The sequence below is a fragment of the Esox lucius genome, chromosome 20, assembly GCF_011004845.1.
Source record: "Esox lucius isolate fEsoLuc1 chromosome 20, fEsoLuc1.pri, whole genome shotgun sequence".
Taxonomy (NCBI): Eukaryota; Metazoa; Chordata; class Actinopteri; order Esociformes; family Esocidae; genus Esox; species Esox lucius.
This window is the reverse complement of record NC_047588.1, coordinates 26,398,673-26,424,491: the sequence shown is the minus strand read 5'-3', so window position 1 is coordinate 26,424,491 and position 25,819 is coordinate 26,398,673. Positions and strand designations below refer to the sequence as shown.

Genomic DNA, 25,819 nt, shown 5'->3' with positions numbered 1-25,819 from the left:
GGGCCTGGGCCTGAACTTTAGGTCAATGGGTCCGACCGAGCTAACATTTTCAGTAGAATATATAATAACTAAGCCGAGAGGTCTGTGACATACAGGGGTGTAGAATTAGCCCCCCACCCCCATATACAACACAAACCTACGACATTGGTGATATATTGGTTTGATTACTGTTAAAATATATGCTCAGTGTCCAGTGTTACAATGCCTTATGCATTCGTTTTAACGACGGCTAAATAATCTGGAAATCTAATTTCCATTAAATAAAAATATACCATAAGGTAGTACTACCCGCGAATGATGTAAAAGGACGTGATGACTACTTCTCTCAACTGGTAGGACGCGGATATGATGTCACCATGGCAGTGTGGCTATGGCGGTCTCCATGGCGACGCTGCGTACTGCAGTGACGCCGCCCCGGCTCGTGGTGAGTGGGCGTGACCCGCCCCTTAGCCCCCCTCTCCCCGTCCGTGTGGGCGGCCCCGTGCAGAAGAGAGCAAAACACGACACCCGAGAACGGGGGGAGGAGAAAGAGTGGCCACAGAGTACATTGAGTGAGTAGAGGGGGAAAAAAGTCAAAAGAGAAGTGTGTGAGAGGGAGAGTGCTACTCCATAAAACGGTTATTTTTGCGACAAAATGTCAAACAATGGGGAATATGCAATTCAAATGGAGTAAACAGCAACTACACAGTTCGTGAAAGTAGCTATATGTAAACAAGAAAAGAGAAGGGGTTTCGGGTTGTGTGCTTATCGGGACGGTTGGCCGTGTTCCGCTGCAACTCGAGCAGGACAAGGCAAAGGAAGCTGCCGCGGGACAAGTAGCTGTGAGCTACATCACCGACTGTGGGACTTGGGGAAACTACATCGATCGCTACAGTTGGGGAAAGGGGGTATTGGGAAAGAAACTTGGAGCAAAGGGGCCCGTAAGTGGAGCAACGAGGGAAAGTTTGTAGCCTGTTTCAACTCGCTGTTCCATTCCAAGCCAAAAGAAGCGCTGATAGGGAGACTGACTTTCTTCCACTATTGACTTGAGATCCATCAAGCTCGATAGTTAGCAACAATCAAAATGAAAACCTCCGGAGATTCGGGTAAGTTTGTGCAAAACACAAGTTTGTCACTTTCGCTTGGATTAACTCTATCATCAATTTGCTGGTATCTTTACTAGCTGTCGTGTCTGAAATATAATTGTCAATTGTCAATTGTTAGATGTTGAGCAACAGTCATGCAAGCTGTCAAACACATTACACTGTACTGAACCTCGCTAGTTTGCTAACATGGCATTAGCTGTGCAAGTGACAGTTAGCTGGCTAGCTAACGTTGCAAGCTAACGTTACCTAACGTGAGTTAATGGCTTTGCATTTAAACAGTTTTCCAGCTATGTTGGATTGTTGATCCCAATTTGCATACACTTCAGTTGTACGTTTGAAGTTACTGTGTCACGATTGCCGTGAAGATATTTCAGTGCTGATTGATTGTCGACCTGTTGATGTAACATTTAGTTGGTTTTGCCTAACTTCAGGCAGAGTGAGACACTACAAAATGGAAGCTTTAACGAACCTCAACTTTTATCCTGAAAAAGGAATAGGTAGAGGTGTAAGTAGGCATGAACTTCACAATTTCTGTAAAATATTTCACCGAGCTTGTTTTTTCAAATGCAATTATTTTCAGGGTGTTGTTAGTGTTCTCATCCCATACATCTTACAATATATTTCACCACTGTTTATTTGACATCGATTTTCTCAGGATGCCACATTTAACCACCTTCAAAATCGTATTTACCAGAAACGGAAATGTATGCGTGTCTTTTTAAGACATGGTTTTGTTGCTATGAATCGGATTACTTCGTCCTTTGTTTATGTCTGGTACTTTTGGAAGACCAACGAAGTGTGCACGGGCCCTGTTATGGAGTTTTGCGGAATCCATGTTGGGATTTTCCCCACATCCCGTTTGTTCCCTTGTTAAAAATCTTCGTTTAAGTTTTCGATACTTATTGAATCTACCTAATCCCATTTCGAATCTCTTCAATTTCACTTTACGTCATTCATACCATAAGTAGATTCGTGAATATGCAATTAACCAGTAATATACAATTCAATGTATTTTGGGGTATACGGGTAGCTCCTTATTCTCCGTAGCTAGGAAGGCCGCTGTACTAGTCACGGGAGAAAACTTTCAAAGGGGCCAGTCTGCGGCATTCTTTTCATGTCTGGAGGGTGGAGGATATGTCAAATCCAAGATGATCGAATACGTGTTGCTCTTTCTGTTTTACAGAAACGTTTTGGGGATACTTGTAGTTATAATTCAACGTTATAATCTCACTTTCACTTTTAAATTAGACTAGCACTTTGCCACGAGTAGGCCAGGCATTGGCAGTTTCAAGTTTTTATCAAAGATGCAGTGATCATTTTCATATTTGTTTCATCTTAAAAAATAATGCCGGCGCACTTGAAAGTTTACTTGCATTTGCCAGACAAATTGTGTTTTTGCTGCAGAAAATATATTTTCTGAATTAATCCAAAAAATATCTTGTTTGAGCTGATACTTATTTATTTCTGCAACAAAACTTACTCATTACATTTGAAGCAAGCTAGTCGGTTACATCATCCTAAACATAATTTTTTCTAGTGAAAAAGAGTGGGCTGTCAGTTGTTATGAAAGTTAACTATTTCGATTATAGTAATCAAGTATGATGAAATGCATACAAATTTTATTAATGAAACTAAAAATGTTTAATATTTACATACACATCCTTGATTGGTTAATAAGCTGTTCAAAAGGCCCACCCCTAAACCAGATTAGCAGTCATTGGACAGTTAAAATCACAATTTGATGGTCATGATTTGGACCAAACATAGATCCCTCTTGGCTGTATCATCACATTTTACCTGCAATGTACCTTCAGGTTACAACTTCGTAACATATAATATTCATAATCCTCTTTCTCTCGTTATATGGCTGGCTGGCTAGTGGCTTCTGTGGATATTTAAGTATATGGTGTTTAGTGGGTGTTAACTACCTGTGCTGTTGCCCTCACACACATGCAACTCCTGACTGGTTGGAGGGTTGGTTGTGGAGGCAGTCGCTCCTCTGTCTCTCTGCAGCTCTATGGGACCACCAGGCAGAACATGGTTGATGATGTAGTCTGAATCAGGTGATAAGCTGATAATTACACTGCTGTGGCAATACTGTTGATATTTAAGTATCTAATTTAGTTTAGCTACACTCACTCAACCTGTGACTGCAGCAGCATGACATAAATATGCTTTGTGGGCTGGTTGTCCGGACACGGATTAAGCCAAGAAAAGGACAAAAAAAAATCAAGGTCAATGGATAACTCAGTAGAATTTCAATACATCTTTCCCCATTTTGATAGAATTTTACGGTTAAATCCAACTTCTACCGACAGTAATTGGAATATCTCTCAGGATTTTCCTGCGCTTTTGCTATAATTTCCTATTGTGTCACACAGGGGCATGATACAGAGAAACAATTGTAGGTCTAGTAAACTGATTAACTGTTGTAATCATTGAAATGTTATTATTAAGATTCTGTGGTGGGCTTTTGTAGTGCAGTGGCCTGAGCTGCTGCCTCCAGTACACACATGCTGCAGCAGAATGGGTTCAGACCAGGCCCGCTGCTTCTTCAACCACTAGAGTTTCTGTCTTTCACCACTGTCTCAGTAATACCACTACAATATAGCTTTAAAATTCCATCGTTGGAATGATGTGGGCAGCACATTGAATAGGAACCACAGTCTTGTTCTTTGTTTTCCAGAAGGCCGTATTAGATATAACATCACATTTTGATGTATATTTCTTTACTTCCTATAGCTGGCATATTCATGCATCAGCTCTTTTTTGTGTGCTAATTTTGAAACTCCCACACAAACATGCTGAAATAGGCCTGTATTTGAACTGTATCATGCATTGCTAGCTACGCTTGCTCTGACTGACAGCAGTTAGCTCACACTTAGAATTAGTGACTAACAAAATGTATTTTAGACCCAACTTGCTAAAAAGAATAGCGTACATTTATGAATGGTTAAGGAAAGCACAATTTACCGACAAGGCCCCCACTGGTCTATTAGAGCCGTATGTGTTTACATGCCGGTTCACACCTCCCTATTAAACTAATCCCCATGTTAGTGTGTCCATCCACGCTGCACTAACTCAATCACTGTACAAACGCTGCCACTCAAACTGAAACCGTTAAATGAGAGTTGTTCATTGTTTCTACTTACAACTGTGAACTGCAGCTAGACTGTGGCCTGGCAGCTTTCAACGAGTGTGACGCCTGACCTCACGGCGTGTGAACGGGCCATGGTGGTATCTGGTGCAGGTTTGTTTGTACTGTATGGCGTAGGAAAAGGAAGTGGTCAGAGTACATCTCTGCTTTGTGTTAGATTTACTATCAATTCAATATCAGCAGCGTGCTTTCATATTCAAAGTGCTTGACAAATCATTTCGCCTAAGATTCGTTTAACTTAGGTTTTAAGTGGAGGCCTATAGTCAAGTAGTATTATATAGTTCTGAATTTTAGTATTTTTTGGTTGGTTTTTGTGACTGTTCCAATGATGTTGTTATTTTTCCCTTGTTGTGATAAGAGCTGAGATTTCTTTGGGTGACGCTTTCTGAATAGAACGGTCAACTCAAACCAATCACAAATATGTGCAACACATACAACCATGACCGCACTTTCATCAAAGGTCTAAGGTGAAGAATGGTGGACGATGACTCTACAAAAAGAAGAGGGTGTCCTTATAGGTAGGAGGATTCCACATATGTTGGGCATTTATCTAAAGTGTCCCTGCTTAGTCTAATTTCTGAAATAATTGCATTTATTTCTCCCTGCTGTACTCTGAACCTCGCGAGTCACCCGTTATTAAAAAAACATATTGATATTTTTTTATATTCCACTCTAATGTAGCCCAAATGAAAGTTCATAACTTCCTTCCCCCAAACACAGGCCACTGCAGTGGACACCCAGTCCAATCCATTCTGCCGTGCCTGCTCTGCATATTTTTATTTCACAAAAGCAAAGACAATGCCTGTCGTCAGATGGACCTGAGACGACGCAGGCCCCTCCTGTCCTAGGGTTGTGCTCTCCCTGAGGAATAATGTGCTTCATTGGCTTTGTCATCCACACAACAGTGACGCCTGTTCTGTAGTGGCCCGTATAGAGCCATGCCTGTGCTAGCAGTGCCTGATGGATGGATGGACTGTGTGAGTCCCCTGGCCTCCCCTCCCCCTCTCTCCAAACTCCACCCCTCCCCTTTCTGCCACATTCCAGTACACCCCCATCCCGGAGAGACAGCCCAGAGCTGGGGGCTGATGACATCACCACGTCCCGCCACAAGTGGCCCTTTTACCCGAGTGTGTGTTTGGTTGTATGTTGAGAAGTGTGTGTGTGTGTGTGTGTGTGTGTGTGTGCACCTAAAGCTAGGGTGTGTATGTGTTTGTAGCGTGTATAGCAGAGTTGCTGACTCATGTACATGTGCATAAAGTGCTGTTGTTGCTGTGCATGCGTGCGCATGTGTGTTTAATTGAAAGTGTATGTCAGTTGTGAATGCGTGTGCATGTGTGGTGTGTGTGTGGTGTGTGTGTGTGTGTGTTTAATTGAAAGTGTATGACAGGTGTGCATGCGTGAGTGCGTGCATGTGCGCGCGTACAAGTCCCACTCTTCTGCCCTGTTGACAACCACGGCTGAGCTTTAACCAAGGCATTATCTAAGAGAAAATCTGCCCTAATAATAGAGCCTTTAAATAGTCACATTATTATAAGGCTTTAATCCCAGCCTGTCTTTTTGCCCCCCCCCACCCCCCCCCCCCCCTCCGATCTCCATCTCTCTCCAGCCTTCCTCCTGTTGCTGTGTTGTGTAGGCCTGTTCTGGCCTGGTTAGGGGTTTTAATTAACCCACGCCTCTCCACTCATTACAATCTATTTGCATTGGTAGAATGAGAATGTTATAAATAGGATATAGCCCTGTTGGATAGAAATCTAATCAAGGTTTATTAGATCTAAGTAGTTGCTTAGAGAACAAATAACTTCACTATCTCTTTGTTCTATCTTATCATACACAACACTATCTTTTCACTATCCGTTTAATTTTATCAGGCAGTCGCCTGTTGATGCAGTGATTATTCCGTTCTGAGTAATCCGGAATGGCTTATTATTTCATTGTGAAAATCAGAGATTAAACTGATATATTTTATGATAAAAATAGACAAAATTAATTTTCAGATTTTTGTTGTTCACCAACGAAGCCTAACAATTTATGCTAGTGTTTTTGAAATTGATTACATTATGTCAGTTGATCTGAGAGTTCTCGCTGTGGTTAGCTATTACTAATAAAAATAGGACTGGTTGATGGATTACTCTGGTAGACGGGTTCTGGATTGATTGATAGATTACACAGGGAGACAGGTTCTGGTCCGGTTGATAGATTACACAGGGAGACAGGTTCTGGACCGGTTGATAGATTACACAGGGAGACAGGTTCTGGACCGGTTGATAGATTACACAGGGAGACAGGTTCTGGACCGGTTGATAGATTACACAGGGAGACAGGTTCTGGACCGCATTATGATAGAGCGCATTATAGATCTTCAGAAAAAGCATTGTGCTTATGCTTAGGTACCAGCAATTCAGTTGTTGACTCTGATAGGAAGCTTGGCCGAGCCCTGGAGAAGCATGTTACAGCCCTGTAGTTCTGAGCCAGGACAGTCAGCCTAGTTAGTGCTTTCAGATAGCTGGTAACTGATGTATTTTGGTTGATACAATTACTTTAAAGCCGATAGATAAAATGTGCCCATCATGATTTTCCATTTCTGCACCAGTTTTATCAGTCCTTGCATGGCCTTATGTACATTTTGCCTGCTGCTGAGTAGGGTTAGAAGTGAAGATGCAGGTCTAGTCACATGTAACTGTTCACCAACTCCACTTCGCTAGGCCTGCTGACAATATCTGGTAAACCAAATGCTTGAGGTCAAATGGCCGCTACCACATGTTCTCTTTTTTGTGAGGGAATTGTGGGACCATAAACATCTTATCGAACTTAGAAAGGGTCAGATTTGACCAGGAGAGACTCGCTTTATGTCTGAGTGCCTCTGTCACTGTGTCACTCTCTTACTGTCTCTCACTCACTGTCTCACTCTCTCTCATTTACCCTCTCTCACTCGCAGGGGATGGTAGCATTTCATTACATAATGAGGCAGAAGGAATGGCCAACGAGTGTGTGTGTGTGTGTGTGGAAATGTGTTCTGTGTGTTTCAGTCATTGTCCGCCAGTGTTCTTATCTGGGAAATTAAACGAAAGTGCTGAGCTCGGCACCTCTACTCAACTCGACTTCTGCCCCATTGGGTTTCAGGCAAAATATTACAGCTTTTCTGTTTAGTTGTCGTTTGTGAATTTTTTTCAGAACCAATAATCCAGATCTTAAGGTCATTTAACGACATTTATAGTGCATATAAATAACTTTTGTCTTCTATTTGATTCCTTTAGAGTGTGTGTTGAGAGCTGCTACTGGTAACCATTTAATAAGCCTAGTTGTGAAATGACTTCCTGTTTAGGGTGGACCGTGTCAAAATAAAACAATACCCCCACTAGACTATTGGCTTTTGATTACCACCTCAGACCTCTACCCTTAACCGACCCTCATAAAGTTTTACTGTTGACCATTTGACGTGTGTGGCTGACCATCACGCTCCATTTTCCCCTGAGAGACCTCCATTAGGCCTGGTACATGGAGCGTTCTCATTGGACGTTCAAACGGCTCCATGTGGTCCGAGAGAAGCCAGGGAGAAACTGGACCGATTCGCTCCATTTTAACTGCTCTTTAACTGCTCTGTTATCAGTCTAACCATGCCCCCAGGGTCTGTGGTTCTGTCTGTGATGTATGACGCTCTGCTTTAGTATAAGAGAAGCCCAGTTCTCTGGTGGTCCAATGGGCCATAAAGCCACGCTGGTCATGATCATGGTATTGGCTGATTGGATTGTGTTGGATCAGAACTGAGAACTGGTCTCGGTGGAGTATGAGTTGACCACAGACAGTGGGACAGTCTGTAGAAGTCAGAACATTCTTTTAATAAACAACAAAATACCCAAACACACACACACACACACACACACACAGCTATTTATTGGAAGTCCTGGACCTCCCACATTCCTGCTATAGAACGTTAATAGTTGCCGTCTGTGCTGCATTTCACTCAGGAGAAAAACAAATCCTCTCATATTCAGATGCACACTCGGACTCTCTCTCACACACACACACACACACACACACACAAACACACACACACAGAGAAGGGCTATCATCTCAGGTGGTGTTGTTCTCTAGTTTGGTGAAAGTCATCAGGGTGTGGCTGTGTGTTTAATATAATGGAGAGAGAGAGGAAGAGAGAGAGACAGAAAGCATAAACATGTTCATTAGGACAAGCTATGGAAGTTATGTTTACATGCAAAATCACAACTTTAGGTTGACTGAAATGGAGAGTATACCTGAAAGATTGGACTTTGAAATGTTAAAGAACAACAGCTATTCAGGCGTTACCGATGTTTAAAATAAATATATCAGCAGATGTCTATGTCAATGATATCTGCTGATAAAGTCTTCGCTCAAATCATTCCTCTTCTTAAGAAAACATGTGACTGAACGCAAACTATAATTTTGAAAATATTGTCATTTTCCATTTGTACTCTGGAGTGGACAATTTACTTTTAGGGTTGTTTTACACTCCGTTCTAAATTGTACAGACATAAATAGACTTAAAAACACGTTTCTCAGATATAGAAAAAATGTGTAACACGTTTGTCGTTGTAAAGACTGTTTTTAGAGGTCAGTTGAAGTCTTGTTTCCTGAGGACTGGGTACTTCCAAGTATCCACAATGGTGTATTGTATTGGTATAAGGGCAGACACCACACCCTAACACAGGCCGACCTTTTAGGCCCGTGTGCCTATTTATCACTTAAACATTCAAAAAGGAATGTATTCCACAAAAAATGTCTGTCTGAACTGGAGCTGCCCGTTTGTCCGGTTTGTTTTTGTTTGACAGTAATTGGCAAATATTCAGACATACTTAAACACTTTTTTACGAGCAGAAATAAGTGAGAATCAACGCTTTCTCAACTCTCCACTGAATCTGGTCGTTCTATGAATAAGGACGCCAACCCTTTGTTGCGGTAGTTGTATAGTGACCGTGTTTAAGAACGGTAGGCATTGTACAGTAGATCGTTAGCCACATATCTCAGTACTGCATTTTCATAACCACGGTTTTCAATAAGCGAGGTTAAAATCAATTGGCGTTTTAACTAGACATATCTCAAGACTGTGCAATACCCTTGCATTATATTCAGCTCCTGTTGGCGAAACAAATCTTGACACCTGGTACGTTCGTCATTATATCTGCTGATAGGAAGATCACTGAAAGACGCCCAGCGGCTCCTCCAATCAAGGACAACCAAGACTACCGATGTAACGGACTTGTTGTGCAGCCGATTCAACATGGAGTCTTAGTGAAATGAAACAAAACCGTGACGACGTTTGTTGTTTGGATCGCGCTCTCCTCAATACGCACGGTGATGTAATGGCATGTGCTTTTTGGTGCACAAAAAAAATGAAGGCCGCTCCTCCCGGACAGATATGTGTGAAACGCATCTCGCGGCTCTAGAAATCTACCAGACACGGTACACGCCATGTAAGGTCGCCCGGGGTGAAGTGCCCCTTTGATGCTTCACCCGTATATGTTGGCCTCAGCCCACTTACCTGGGGATTCAAAAGAGGGTTTCAAAAAACCCTCCTTTGAGTGAACGTTCGCCGCACATACCTAATATCCCTGGAAGAGCCTGGGCTGATCATCACAGCGAATGTATTTCTCAATGAAACATTGCACAACTGGTTTATGATGTGGTAATTAGGAAATTATGAATGATTTTTGCTTGTTCAGTTTGACCTATGCATGGAATCACCCATTATTTGTTAGTGTGTGTCTAGTATAAGGATGTCCTCTTTCCACAGGGCTTCTAACCCCTTCTCTGTTACAGCCTGTAGGATGGGGGGGGCCGGAATACTTGGCTATCTTTATCAGGAGTGGGGGGTGTGTATCTAATCTAATTCTAGAGGATGGGAAGTCACCAAAAGACTGAGCCAATTGCAGCACGTCGGTGTGCGTGTGTGTGTGTTTGTGTGTGTGTGTGTGGTCGGCTGTTGAGTTTTCAGATGCTGTCTGGCGCCACCCAAAACGTTGTCTCTCTCACCCCCTTTCCAGTGCCTGTTACCCTCTCTCTCTCCCCCACTCCCCCCTCTCTCTCCCCTCCGATTCCCCTCCACCCCTTGTCAGGAATGTGAGATCCCGTTTGAAGAGTGTTTTTCTTTTTTGCAGCCTCTCCCTCTTCTTCCTCCTTCACCTCTGTCTCCTTGTGTAGACCTGCCCTCTGTGTTCCCGCATCAGTCTTCATGTTGAACTTTGAGACACTCTATCTCAACCTGTAAGCACATGGTCTAGTCTCCCTCGTGTGCGTGCGCGCGCGCTTGGTGTGCGTGCCTGCGCGCGCTTGGTGTGTCTGCGTGCGCATGCGCTTGGTGTGCGTGCCTGCGTGTGCGCGCGCGCGTGTGTGCGCGCGCGTGCGTGCGCGCGTGTGCGTGCGCGCGTGTGCGCGTGCGCGTGCGCGTGCGCGTGCGCGTGTGCGTGTGCGTGTGTGTGTGTGGGTTGTGTGTGTGTGTGTGTGTGTGTGGGTTGTGTGTGTAGCTTTGGGAAACCTGCTCTGTGTGTGAGTCACTAATACTGGGAAGGCAGCGTATTCAGTTCTGTGTGTGTCTAACTAGGCAGGGCTGGGAGAGATCTGCATGTCCCAGAGGGGTGTGACTGTCTTCAGGACATTTGGTCCCATAGGAAAGGTCAGCTCAGTCTCACACAGCCACCCGTTTATGAAGTGATCAAACGAAGTGCAGAGGAGTGTGTTCTCTGGCGGTCAGCATGCTGGCAATCTTTTGGTCTCCAAGTGTGTGTGACTGCATACGTTTGTGTGTACGTGTCTGTTTAAACACCACCATGTTATCAGTAGCCTAGATTGAGTGTGTGGGTGTGGGTGTTTGTGTTTGATAAGTGGAAAGAAGACATCCTCTGTCTTTTATCAGCTGTGACTGGTTGACTGGTTGATCTAATTTGGTTTCTGTGGCTGGACTGTTTGTAAGCACTGTCCTCTGTACACCACACAAACACTCACTCCTTCCCTGAAGCACTGGGCTCTGTCTGAAATCATAGCATATCATTTTTTGTGTAAACATGATAAATAGCAGATCCCCTTGTGGCCCTTTGATGTCCCTAACCTAAATCCTAACCACAACCTTAACCTAACCATAACCTTTACCTACCCTTAACTCGTACTTAACCTAAACCATTATCTGACCATAATCTAACCTAAACCTTTACATGACCGTCCCTCCGTTTTAACCATACACTCTTTTACTTTAACCCATAGATAACCGGATCCAAAACCTTCACATCACTTTAACCCTGTTGATCCCAAACCTTTTGACCGGTAACATTAACGCTATATATGATAGTGATATATTCAAAACTTTTTACTTTCTTAATATTAAAAATGAAAGTGTGTCGGCACAAAGCTTTCTAAAATCCATTATTCCAAATAGTCAAATAGTGTCAAAATAGTGTTATAGGACAAATAGTGTCAAATAGTGGAGAAAATAGAACCAAACAAAACAGTGTTCAATAGCGTCTGTGTTTTGTGGACCAATGGGCTGAGGTTCTTAAGTATGACAGACACATACAGTGACGTAACGGAGCCAGCCTTAAAATTAAATGAAAGAGAATAGTGTTGAGGATAACCAGGAAATTGAAGACAGATGTGTTTGTAAGGTTATTATATATGGTCATGTATTTTGTGTTTGTTTATTATTCTGCTCTGTTTAAAAAGCTTATTAGCGTCCTCTGTTTATTATGTTTATTATGCTTGTTTTCCCCTAGTTTCTCTTAAGATCACATGCCGTGGCGACCCCCTCCCCCCTACTCCTTACATTATCCTGTTTCAATTGGGGTGGTGACCCCCCCCTCCCTTAATCCTTACATTATCCTCTTTCCATGGGGGTGAGACCCCCCCACCCTTAATCCTTACATTATCCCTTTTCCATTATGGTGGCGACCCCCCCCCAGTCCTTACATTTTCCTGTTTCCATTGGGGTGGCAACCCTCCCTCCCTTAATCCTTACATTATCCTTTTTCCATTATGGTGGCGACCCCCCCCCAATCCTTACATTATCCTCTTTCCATTGGGGTGGCAACCCTCCCTCCCTTAATCCTTACATTATCCTTTTTTCATTATGGTGGCGACCCCCCCCCCCCCCCCCAATCCTTACATTATCCTGTTTCCATTGGGGTGGCAACCCTCCCTCCCTAAATCCTTACATTATCCTATTTCCGCTGGCCTGGCGACCCCCCCCTCCCTTAATCCTTACATTATCTTGTTTCCATTTCAGTTGGGTGTAGTGGGACATCCCAAGGATCTCACTTAGACTTTCCCATCAGAAATTACTGCTTTCGCCTCAGTCAGTAAATACTGTGTTCTCTTCTATTGATTTTGAAGTAATGGATAGAATTGAATGTGTGTGCAGTGTGCGTGTGCGCGGAGTGTGTGCGTGCGTTAGCCATCGTGGGGTGGTTGGTAATATAGGAGAGCGTTGTGGTGCGTGTGTGTGTGTGCGTCAGCCAGTATGGTGTGGTTGGTAATATAGGAGAGCGTTGTGGTACGCGTGTGTGTGTGTGTGTGTGTGTGTGTGTGTGTGTGTGTGTGTGTGTGTGTGTGTGTGTGTGTGTGTGTGTGTGTGTGTGTGTGTGCGTCAGCCAGTATGGTGTGGTTGGTAATATAGGAGAGCGTTGTGGTGCGCGTGTGTGTGTGTGTGCGTCAGCCAGTATGGTGTGGTTGGTAATATAGGAGAGCGTTGTGGTGCGCGTGTGTGTGTGTGTGTGTGTGTGTGTGCGTCAGCCAGTATGGTGTGGTTGGTAATATAGGAGAGCGTTGTGGTGCGCGCGTGTGTGTGTGTGTGTGTGTGTGTGTGTGCGTCAGCCAGTATGGTGTGGTTGGTAATATAGGAGAGTGTTGTGGTGTGTGTGTGATGGTCTCTGAGGAGTGAAACCTTTTAAAACATCGATTACTGTCCACTCCACCCCCTATCTTCACTGTCACCACTCTCCTAATAGAATACCCCGATGGCAGATCCTCTTCCTTTCCCCCTCTCTCCTTTCCACTGTGCCTCTTTCTTATACTCCACCTTTCTGGCCCAATTTCTCTTTCTATTCTCTCCCCCCTGTCCCTTGACCCGGGCCTGGCGCCGAGGGGAACGCCCCCTTGACCCGGGCCTGGCGCTGCGGGGAACGCCCCCTTGACCCGGGCCTGGCGCTGCGGGGAACGCCCCCTTGACCCGGGCCTGGCGCAGAGGGGAACGCCCCCTTGACATGGGCCTGGCGCAGAGGGGAACGCCCCCTTGACACGGGCCTGGCGCAGAGGGGAACGCCCCCTTGACTTGACTGTCATTTTCCTGAAACGTTAGTATGCAATCATTCCGTTTGAACTCTGGTTACGTGTGTGTGTGTTGTTGTTGACCTGAAAGGTATTGAATAATGCATAGATCATTGGAAAGGTATTTATAGGAAAACAGAGTGGTTAAAGTTTAATGGCAGGCCTGGCCATCCGTGCTGTACGACATCACCTCCCTTACTCTATCACACACACACCACTTCCTCTCTCCTCATTCACTGACAGATACTTTAACTCTTTTCTGTTACTTTCTTATTCCTGTCTTCAAAATGCCAGGCTTCATCCCCTGCTTGTTACTGGATCTATGCAACCCTTTCCCTGTTTCTTCTGTCGTATTGTGTTTCAGTGCCTTTTCTCTCTGTCAGATATGTACTATGTAAACCCATTGATATGTGATAGATGTGCTGGCTCTGGGTCGCTGAAGGGCCAATGCCTGGAATGTAGTAATCTTGATTCCCTACTACTGGAACCTGATTCCTCCCTTCATGTAATGTCTAAAGGTGACACCGTGCCTAATCAGGCTTAATATTGGCTAATGCTCCAGACTGATTCAAATGTTATCCACAATTCACGTCTGTTCCTCAATACCTTCCTGTACCTCGCTCCATCCCTCAGGTCTACATTACCATGTCTGTTCCTCACTACCTTCCTGTACCTCGCTCCATCCCTCAGGTCTACATTACCATGTCTGTTCCTCACTACCTTCCTGTACCTCGCTCCATCCCTCAGGTCTACATTACCATGTCTGTTCCTCACTACCTTCCTGTACCTCGCTCCATCCCTCAGGTCTACATTACCATGTCTGTTCCTCACTACCTTCCTGTACCTCGCTCCATCCCTCAGGTCTACATTACCATGTCTGTTCCTCACTACCTTCCTGTACCTCGCTCCATCCCTCAGGTCAGCATTACCATGTCTGTTCCTCACTACCTTCCTGTACCTCGCTCCATCCCTCAGGTCAGCATTACCATGTCTGTTCCCTCTTTTTCATTCTTTCTTTCTCTTTTTCCCTTGTGCTGGTCCTCTCATTCTCTTCTCCCCCCCCCCAGTGTTTCTTCTTCCGTCTTTCTCTGTGTCTGTTTGCTCCTGTATTTCCCTTTCCTTTCTCCTGTGTTTACGCCCTCCTCTCACAGTCTGTTGTGGTACGGTGGCATTACGGATGGACTGCTCTCCCAAACGACTAGTCGCACATACACATACACATACACACGCACATACACACACACACACACACACACATACACGCGCACACACTATTTGAATCCACTAATAACATCAGATCTATTAGCCGGTCCCTGGGGAGGTGATTCAGTCCGAGGTGACTGACAGGTATTCCGGTGGGCATGGCTACACAGAGGGGCCGTAACGCTATGCAGGATAAACACTTTACAGAGCCAGTGCGGTCACACAATCATTCATCCCAAATGTCTTTCCAGCTGAGTAGTCCCGCCCCCATACAAATAATTGGTTTAGAAAATGTAGGTACGATTGACACCTGATTGTAGCCTATTAAAACAGAGAGAACGGTGTACATGGATTATACTGTGTCAGCTGTTAAGAATAAGACAATGGTTGGACAGTCAAGGGGATAGCCCCAGACACTTTCCCAGATCAAAACCAGATGCAGTGTCTGTCCAATCTGCCAAAGCTGCCTTATTTACCTTGAGTGGATGAGTGAACAACTTCGCTCACTTGTCGTGATGAAATCACACACAATTCAATGCAAACTAGTCACGTCTAACACCAGCGGTGAAACCTGTCAGAATCGACACGGCAACATTTTTATGTCAGACTCATTGCTCAGACTAAAGATGTGCATAGCTAGTTGCTAAACTCTGTAGGGAGTCTACTAGCATTTCTTTCTTGCATGGGCGAGTCCCCTTGCAAATCCAATCGGATGTGAGGATGTAAAACGTCTTTTAGTCCCCTTATGTCCAGCAGACACTTAGTCCCCTTTATGACCAGTAGAAACTTAGTCCCCTTTATGACCAGTAGACACGTAGTCCCCTTATGACCAGTAGACACTTAGTCCCCTTATGACCAGTAGACACTTAGTCCCCTTATGTCCAGTAGACACTTAGTCCCCTTATGACCAGTAGACACTTAGTCCCCTTATGTCCAGTAGACACTTAGTCCCCTTATGTCCAGTAGACACTTAGCCCCCTTATGACCAGTAGACACTTAGTCCCCTTATGTCCAGTAGACACTTAGCCCCCTTATGACCAGTAGACACTTAGTCCCCTTATGACCAGTAGACACTTAGTCCCCTTATGACCAGTAGACACTTAGTCCCCTTATGACCAGTAGACACTTAGTCCCCTTATGACAAGCAGACACTTAGTCCCCTTATGACAAGCAGACACTTAGTCCCCTTCATATTCCCAAAGCTACTAGATTATTATTTGGTTAAACAGTAAAACAAATCATTCTAGACATTGATATCTGCTTCTGGCTGAGGATCATGTTAATAAATAAAAAAATACAAAATATGGTCAGTGTAAGGATCAGTATAAATATCTGCGCCCTGTATAAATGAGAACACACCTTCTGTCGTCTATCCAGTGACTTTATTCATCTGGGTTATAGGGATATTTCCAGATGAATGGATGTAGAGACTTGGGGAGAACCTTGATTGGACATGGTTGACGTGTTTTCTAATCTTGAGCGTACATTGACTTCTGAGCTGGGAGTTATGTTGGGCACCAGTGTTCTGTGAATCCGCTAGAGATGTGTTGGGCACCAGTGTTCTGTGAATCCGCTAGAGATGTGTTGGGCACCAGTGTTCTGTGAGTCCGCTAGAGATGTGTTGGGCACCAGTGTTCTGTTAGTCCGCTAGAGATGTGTTGGGCACCAGTGTTCTGTGAGTCCGCTAGAGATGTGTTGGGCACCAGTGTTCTGTGAGTCCGCTAGAGATGTGTTGGGCACCAGTGTTCAATGAGGAGATTCAAACATGTCAAAGGTTCCTGACACACTTAATGGTATAAAACACAAAGCTGAAATTAGCCAGTTGTTTTCCTATGTAGGTAGTGAGACATATATACACACACACACACACACACACAAACACACACACAGTTCACTGATCTCTGGATGACAATGCTTTTTCTCAGGGCCATTTTTCGCATCAGGTGGCTTTATGCCATTACGCAACAACACACAGATGGGCTCACACACAGACCCTGGCCACAGCTCTCCCTCTCACACACACGCACTGACACACACACTGATTGTTGTTTTTGGATTAATGGGGATTACGATGGGGAGAACAGTCAGCTAGGGAGGACTAGGCTGTATCGCCTGACCAGTGGAGGGAGGCTGGCAGGCAGGGAGAGATTAGTGCAACAGGCCTCCTCAGAGAGAGAAAGAGAGAAAGAGGGGGATGGAGTGAGTGAGTGATTGAGAGAGAGTGAGAAGTGCAGTCAGGACAGTAAACCCCCTCACCTCACCTTGCACCTGCCTACTCACACTGGGACCATTGTCCTCCAGTCCCTGACACACACACACATGCCCTGACACACACACACACGCCCTGACACACACACAGCATTCTCCCTCATTCAACATGCTCACTCTCGCTGGTTCTCGCTGGCGTTACAACGGCTGTCTAACTAGGTGGCGCGCTGGCTCTCCTAACCTGACTTCAAATTGGTGGAGTAAAGTGTGTGTGTTTGTTTGTTTTTGTGTCAGGCTGTGGGTGGTTTAGAGGTGGAGAAAGAGAGGAGGTGTGTGTGTGTGTGTGTGTGTGTGTGTGTGGCATAGAGAGTTAATGCTCTGTGTGCAGGATTTGAGTTGATGGCAACTTCTTTGGCAGGCCAGTGAGTGACTCCGCATTGGTGGCGTGCGTGAGGAGGGGAGGTGGGTCTGTGTGTGACTTGTAGTTAACTGGATGGGGAGTCCCTAGCCCCCTCAACCTGTGTGTTGGACCTTTTCAGTCAGTGTGTGGGCCAGTACAGCCTCTTCCTGTCTAGTCTGTGTGTGAGAAGCTAGTTGGTGTATACTGTGCAGACACACACAGACTAATGCTTGGTGTGTAGCACTAGGCTAACCTCCTGCCCTGTTATCAGGGGTTCAGTGGAGTGCATGGTAATTAGTGTGTGTGCACTCCGCTTCTCTCTTACATAACAACAGGGCAGAGTCCACTGTCCTACGTCAGAGCGCGCCAGTTCCGCCTGGACCGATCTGTCTCATATCTCCCATCGTTTGTTGGATGAAGTAGTTCAGCCACAGCATGGTGTCATGGCAGTCAAAAATGAAATAACCTATTCCTTCCTCAACAGGCTGAACTGTGACAACCAAAAGCAGTCCGTCTGTCCATAATGGTGACAACGTCTTTGTTGCAGCATTTTACGTCTTGCAAAGGGGTTTTGTGCATCAACGAGCATTATTTAAAAAGATTCATATCTTCCATTTGCCCAGCAGGGTCTGCCAGTGGGCTGAGCAGCTCTTTCATAGCACCAAGTTGACAACCACAGTCTAAGTTTGGGTGCGTTGACCGACCAGACTTTCTTGGTGTGAGAGCGATGTGTGGGGAAACAGCCGAGGGGCTCGACTTGCCATGCCTAAAGGTTTCAGTACGCTTCAGGGTTTTGATAGCATGCTTCCCAATTGCAACGTTGTGCGCATGTGTTATGGCGCCGTTTTCTGGCAAATTGGGTCAACATTTTGGCTCAAGGCAACTTAAAGTCTGGTAATCAAAGTCTTAGCCATTTTGTTTGGTCAATGTTGGCAGTGACGGCAATGACATGGGTTTCTCCCTGTCTGTAAAGTCATAAATGACTGCTACCAGGTCATTGCCTTCTACTGTCCTGGAGGGTTACTGATGCTTTGCCCCCTTATTTCAGGTTTTTTAGTGTGTGTTGTTTGATGGAATCTGAGAGCAAACATGCTTGTATTCACATGTTCTAAATGGCATTAGCAATGAAAACATAGAAGACTGTCTCTCGCTTAAGAGGAAGACTTGCTTCAACTCTTCATCTCCCCAATCTGTTCAGAGTTGTTGTTGTAAAACAGGGCTATAGATACAGTTGCTAAGTTTCTTGCTAGCCGACCCTGTCACACTACAGGTAAACAAATGGGATGCTTCTAACTAACCAGCTGCCTTGTGTGGCGGCTTTCAACAAAACCTAGCTGGCTGTATAATCTGGAGTTCTTATCTGTTTTCATAAAGCAGCTACGCAGCCGGTTATTCAGTGTGCCAGAGTCAAGAGCTTCTTCACTCAGCTGACCCATGTAGTGATTGCAGAGAAACATGCTGATCCACAAAATGATTTCTGATAACATTAAGTTTGTGACTGTGTCCACAGCTTGAGTGTAACTAAACAAGCCATACAAGCTGTTAGTCAGTAATTTAAAGCATGCTAGCTAACAGTCAATACTTTAGCACATAAATGTCTCTCACAATTTCTTTTGGGGAGGAGACAGTGGAGTGTGCTCCGTAAGTATGCCACATACTGTCTGGTTTTGACCAAATGTCGGGGATTTATGCTGTAGTGGTCTGACATTTATGCTGTAGTGGTCTGACAGTTTACGAAGGAAACTGATGGGCCGGATGGTAACAAGCTATTGGAAAGGTAAACATTGGAAAGGGGAGCCCCTAGGCTTTGTGTTTGTTGTTGTAGTCTTCTGTTGGCATCTGTCAACAAGAGGATCAAGGAGGTGTCAATTAGGGTTGCACGATATTGGAAATAACTGACATTGCGATGTTTTGTTTTTCTGCGATTATATATTACGATATGAAAAAATAGGATGTCTTCAGAAAGAGCTTTAGCTATTAGTATGACAGTCTGTAACAGTAATAGCAATTGGGCATAACTTACCTACTTGCAAGATGCAGTCTGTGGCCAAAGCAGTGCAATCTGGTCCACTTGTTCAGATGCAGCCATCACCATGTTCGGGGCATTGTCTGTTGTTATACAGACCTGACTACTCTCATCTAGGCCCCAATCTGCTAAAGCTTCTCGCATCCCTGTTTCGATGTTCTCACTTGTATGATCCTCTGGGAAAAATGCAGTTTGCAAACAGCGACTTTTCAGGTGGAAGTCCTCGTTAATAAAGTGTACGGTCAGACTTATGTAGGGCTCCGTTGTCCGGCTGGACCACAAGTCCGTTGTTGTTGTATAATATTCCACTTGTGACTCTTTTTCAACTTGTGCCTTGCATTTCTCTTACAGCTCTGGGATGGCAACTCAAGAAAAATAGTTGCGTGATGGCATTACAATTCTGCTTGTCAAGCGACCGGATAATGGTTTTAAAACCCTCTTTGGAAACCGTGTCTTTGGCGACGTGAAATGTTATGGAATCTGTGATTTCTCTCTGCCGTTTGGAACCTTTCTCGTATGGTGTAAAACTGGCAAATGCATCCGAAATACATTTTTGCTTTGGACGGCAATGAGATGCTTTGCACTCATCATACGAAGATTTGTGGTGCTGCCTTAAATGATTGAACAAATTGGTTGTGTTGTGGCAACAATTGCAAGGCACTCCCGACAAAGTACCTGTTTTTGGTCAACATCATCCTGTCTGTAGCTGAAATATTTCCATGTAAATGACGATGCATTTCTTTTTGCAACCAAATTCTTAAATTCTGTCTTTTTTGCCTGTTCATCGCTCATCATTTCGTCACGTGCAAGCAGAGCCTGCATGTCAACTACACTGAACAAAATTATAAACGCAACACTTTTGTTTTTGCCCCCATTTATCATGAGCTGAACTCAAAGATCTAAGACTAACTCTGTACACAAAAGGCCTATTTCTCTCAAATATTGTTCACAAATCTGTCTAAATCTGTGTTAGTGAGCACTTCTCCTTTGCCGAGATAATACATCCACCACACAGGTGTGGCATATCAAGATGCTGATTAGACAGCATGATTATTGCACAGATATGCCTTAGGCTGGCCACAATAAAAGGCCACTCTAAAGTGTGCTATCATGAAGCTATTATGAGACTGAACATCAGAAAATATGAATACCAGAAATCACTGACAGCCTGGTAGACCAAGAAAGACCGCTATACTGCATGACCCAAGAATGATCACCCTAATAAAGTTAACCTCCCATACAACTGTCCGCCAGATCAGAAACACTCCGGGGAGGTAGATGTTGTCGTCTCAGTCTTTACCATCATCAGATCTCCCCAGCACAACAAAACTGCATATGATCCAAAACATGCCACCTCATCTGTTAAATATTTGGTGGATGGGAGGTTGTGGCTTGGGTATAAATGGCTGCCGGCACTAGTTCAGCTGTCTTAATTGATTACTTAACTATGGCCCTATGAAATCAGTTTAATTTCTTTCCAAATTCTGTGTAATTTTAACTTTATTTTTCTGTGTTTTACAATTTATACTCATTTTGTCAGCAGAAAGAGTGTTGAATAACATGAATGAATAAAACCTCAACAATTTCTTTAACAATTTATCTAAATTTCAACTATAAACATAATATAGATACAGCGATAGTTAGCTTGATGGAGAGGTGGACAGCTGCTGACATTATGCATCGCTATATTTCACCACGCTAGCTCATTGTTTGGAATGTCAAAATTTGCATCGCCGATAATTCAGTTTGCAGAATGTAAATGTAGGCTATTACAATGGTACAATAATAGCCTGTTCATATGTTGGTCGAACACACAGGGTAGGTGAGTTGGACTGAAGCTGCTCTCATTATCGGGCAGTGCTTCTCCCTGTATGCAATGCCTCACTAGAAACATTTGTCACTTTCTTAGCATTTCTAAGGGGATGTCAGACTGCACACAGCCTCAAAATCCTGAATAAATTCTCATCTTCAATCTGCTGATGCGCTTGCTCTAGTAACGGTCGTTGGAAGAGGCATGCTCTGGCTAACACGGTGCTTTTCCTTGTTCTTCACGTGGGCTTTAGACTTTAACTGGTCATCACATATTTTTACGGGCCAATCAATAGTATGTTGACAGAATTTACAAAACACCTTATCTCCTCAGTCATGCTCCTTTGGCCACTTCTCGGCTCTGAATTTTGCGATTACCGCTTACCTTTTTCTTATTTTTGACAACTTGGTTATCTCGGGCGTCCTCTTCGATGTCTTTCTGAAAGTGACAGCCAAGTTGTAAGGTGATGTACAGTACAGGCCAAACGTTTGTACACACCTTCTCATTCAATGCGTTTTCTTTATTTTCATTGTAGATTCTCACTGAAGGCATCAAAACTATGAATGAATACATATGGAATTATATACTTAACAAAAAAGTGTGAAAACATTTCTTATATTTTGATTCCTCAAAGTAGCCACCCTTTGCTTTTTTGATAGCGCTGCAAACCTTTGGTGTTCTCTCAATGAGCTTCATGAGGTAGTCACCTGAAATGGTTTTCACTTCACAGGTGTGCCTTGTCAGGGTTAATTAGTGGATTTTTTCCCCTTATTAATGGGGTTGGGACCATCAGTTGTGTTGTGCAGAAGTCTGGTTGATACACAGCCGACAGCCCTATTGGACAACTGTTAGAATTCATATTATGGCAAGAACCAATCAGCTAAGTAAAGAGAAACGAGTGGCCATCATTACTTTAACAAATGAAGGTCAGTCAGTCCGGAAAAAGACCAAGAGTCACCTCTGCTGCTGAGGATAAGTTCATCCGAATCACCAGTCTCAGAAATCGCAGGTTAACAGCAGCTCAGATTAGAGACCAGCTGAATGCCACACAGAGTTCTAGCAGCAGACACATCTCTAGAACAACTGTTAAGAGGAGACTGAGTGAATCAGGCCTTCATGGTCAAGTAGCTGCTAGGAAACCACTGCTAAGGAGAGGCAACAAGCAGAAGAGATTTGTTTGGACCAAGAAACACAAGGAATGGACATTAGACCAGTGGAAATCTGTGCTTTGGTCTGATGGGTCCAGATTTGAGATCTTTGGTTCCAACTGCCGTGTCTTTGTGCGAAGCAGAAAAGGTGAACGGATGGATTCTACATGCCTGGTTCCCACCGTGAAGCATGGAGGAGAAGGTGTGATGGTGTGGGGGTGCTTTGCTGGTGACACTGTTGGGGATTTCTTCAGAATTGAAGGCATACTGAACCAGCATGGCTACCACAGCATCCTGCAGCGACATGCAATCCCATCCCATCCGGTTTGCGTTTAGTTGGACCATCATTTATTTTTCAACAGGACAATGACCCCAAACACACCTCCAGGCTGTGTAAGGGCTATTTCACCAAGAAGGAGAGTGATGGAGTGCTGCGCCAGATGACCTGGCCTCCACAGTCACCGGACATGAACCCAATCGAGATGGTTTGGGGTGAGCTGGACCTCAGAGTGAAGGCAAAAGGGCTAACAAGTGCTAAGCATCTCTGGGAACTCCTTCAAGACTGTTGGAAAACCATTTCAGGTGACTACCTCTTGAAGCTCATCAAGAGAATGCCAAGAGTGTGCAAAGCAGTAATCAGAGCAAAGGGTGGCTACTTTGAAGAAACTAGAATATAAGACATGTTATTTCACACTTTTTTGTTAAGTACATGAACCACATGTGTTCATTCATAGTTTTGATTCCTTCAATGAGAATCTACAATGTAAATAGCAAAGAAAACTACTATACTGTAAGTATCCCCCCCTCCCCCCCATCTCAAAAAACCCCAATCGAAATTGTAATTATTTCTCTAGGCCTATCATTTTACAATTGTGAAATCATATAGGTTAGTACAATAATTAGGCCTACTTTTCATTATTGTTTTTAATTAGTTTCAGCCAAATTATGGAAAAGGCTGCAATATTCCACATTTTACAGTTGATTGAAGTTTTATTACCAATTTTGTGATTCCATCCTTGTTTTCCGCATCACGGATATCATAAGGTCCTACTTAACTGCTGATGGCAGAAGCACAATTTATTTTGTGTTCAGAAACATAATGTCTGCTAAAGTACAAGCAAATGCCTACCAACTAATTGGTTGGCTCTTTGTCATATAGCGAGACACTGACCCCGAACAGATTACCATAGCAACTAGGGGGTATTTTCTTTTTCTAAAGATGCGACTTAAGGCAAAAGAAACAAAAAAACAACTGATAGTGTTGTCATTTCTAAATGGTGAAACACGTTTATCCAAATACCCTTAAGAACACTTGATAAGCTACTTTTTAACCTCGTCTGATTTCAAATCCAAACCTTTTAGCAGTATAGAGCTAAAAGAAGAGTCCCAGTAATTATGGAGGGCACTTCTGTCACATTTCAGTGGTGAATGTTATGTAATATTAACACTGTACTATGAGACCGAGGCTTCTGGAGGCCATTTGATGTGACCCAAGCCGACCAGCAAGGAACACTATGACTGACTGACAGACTGACAGAGACCACCCTCCCGCCCCCGACTCAGTGTGTGGTTCTCTCCAGTGGTGAGCTTGGCCAGGGCTCTCTCACTCATTCTCTCTCTTTCACTCAGTCTCTGTGTTCTAGTGGTTACATCACCCTTCTCTCTCTCTTAGCTCGACCTCTTGCATAACCGCCAGCTTTATTTGCTCCAGCTGAGGACTCTAATCTCTCCCGTGAGGCACTGAGGGAGACTGAGGGGATGAGGGAGACTGAGGGGATGAGGGAGACTGAGGGGATGAGGGAGACTGAGGGGATGAGGGAGACTGAGGGGATGAGGGAGCGAGGGGCTGAGGGTGGCTTAGGGAGCGAGGGGCTGATGGTGGCTGAGGGAGCGAGGGGATGAGGGAGGCTGAGGGAGCGAGGGGCTTAAGATGGATAAGGGAGGCTGAGGGACCGAGGGGATGTGGGAGGCTGAGGGACCGAGGGGTTGAGGGAGGCTGAGGGACCGAGGGGTTGAGGGAGGCTGAGGGACCGAGGGGTTGAGGGAGGCTGAGGGACCGAGGGGTTGAGGGAGGCTGAGGGACCGAGGGGATGAGGGAGGCTGAGGGACCGAGGGGATGAGGGAGACTGAGGGAGGAACAAATGAGATAAAGAGGAAGGGAGGAGAGCAGGTCAAGCCAAACTTTCTAACCTGGCTGGGTGCTCTGCCTCATTAATTCAATCAGTCCCCCAATTAATAGGATCTAGAGCTGAGCCCTGTTTGCAACCACTATGACCACACTGTCAGTTTATGTATAATCTCTAAAAAACCCAAATCTTCTCCAGCTGTAGCCGACTTGGCACTTGCTTTCCCTTTATATCTGCGTGTGTGCGTGTGCGTGGTACTCCCCATGGGAGCCCCAGTGATAAACACTGATGACCTGGGCTGCCTGGAGAGAAACCCATGTTGATGTGTCACACTCACAGATACCCACACACAGAGATATGTGTTAAGCCAAGCAAAGGTTAAATTGTCTTCCCTTTCATGTGTATGAAGACACACACACACACACAGCGCAACAGCAGCATCTGTGAGGTGAGTTTTATGTAAGAAAGATCAACACTACTTAATCAACTTTAGGAGACACGCTTAACAAGCTGAGAGAGAGACACGGACAGAGAGGGAGAGAGTGAGAGAGAGAAAGACATGGACAGAAAGAGAGCTGTGGAAAGAGATAAGCGGTCAGAGAGAGAGTCGTGGAGGGAGAGACGCGGACAGAGAGCGAGAGGGAGACGCGGACAGAGAGCGAGAGGGAGACGCGGACAGAGAGACGCGGACAGAGAGCGAGAGTGGGGGTCGAGCAAAAATAGTTGTTACATCATGCCAATAAAGTAATTTAATTGAAAGGGAGGAAGCGAGAGCAATAGAGGGATAAAGAGAGAGAGGGAGGAGAGATAAGAGAAAGCATAGAACAGGAGGGAAGAGAAAGTGGTGACAGGCTGTGTCACGGCGTGTGTCCTCAGTCCCTGCTTACCATGGGGATAATCACACACACACACACACACACAAGCTGCGCCCTGCCCTCTGTGTCCCCCTCACAGCCCACTGTGACATGCTGTTATGAATGCCAGGATCGGGTGTGTATACAATGTCTTTCTTTTTGCTTCGTGCATTTGCCTGAACCTGTTTTCCACATGTTTCTGCCCCCCTCCACACGGTAAACCTTTCCTTTACTCACTCCGTACCTCTCCCTGTCCATCTCCCTTACAGGAATTGTTAGCAGATGTAGACAGGGCTTTTTCCCATCATCTAAAATTAGCTGCAATAGAAGAATGGCAGGAAAAGAGAGAGGGGGGAGGGGGTTGATAGAGAAGAGGAGAACTGGGTAGAGGAGTAGGTTGATGGTCTGGGTGAAATAGGGATGTATTTTTGGCATTCTGACTCAGTCCAGCCTTCAGTGGCTACAACCAACATTGGGGGAGAGGAGCAGTGTCCTGGTATCTGAGGAGTGTGTG

At 44.7% G+C, this 25,819-nt stretch overlaps 1 protein-coding gene across 5 annotated transcripts in view; it reads left to right on the top strand.

Annotated features, from left to right (window-relative positions):
• Positions 1-488: 488 nt before the first annotated feature.
• erfl3 (Ets2 repressor factor like 3) overlaps positions 489-25,819 on the top strand; it is a 57,049-nt gene continuing 31,718 nt past the window's right edge. For 2 of the 5 annotated variants that reach the window (XM_029115366.2, XM_013139334.4), the window contains exon 1: positions 490-1,085. In XM_029115366.2, the coding sequence (XP_028971199.2) occupies positions 1,064-1,085 (22 nt within the window). In that variant the 5' untranslated portion in view covers positions 490-1,063. Of the gene's footprint in view, positions 1,086-4,252; positions 4,336-4,600; positions 4,761-13,992; positions 14,506-25,819 lie in introns of those variants that run through there. The other 3 variants (XM_029115365.2, XM_034288639.1, XM_029115364.2) reach the window with 3 other exon arrangements.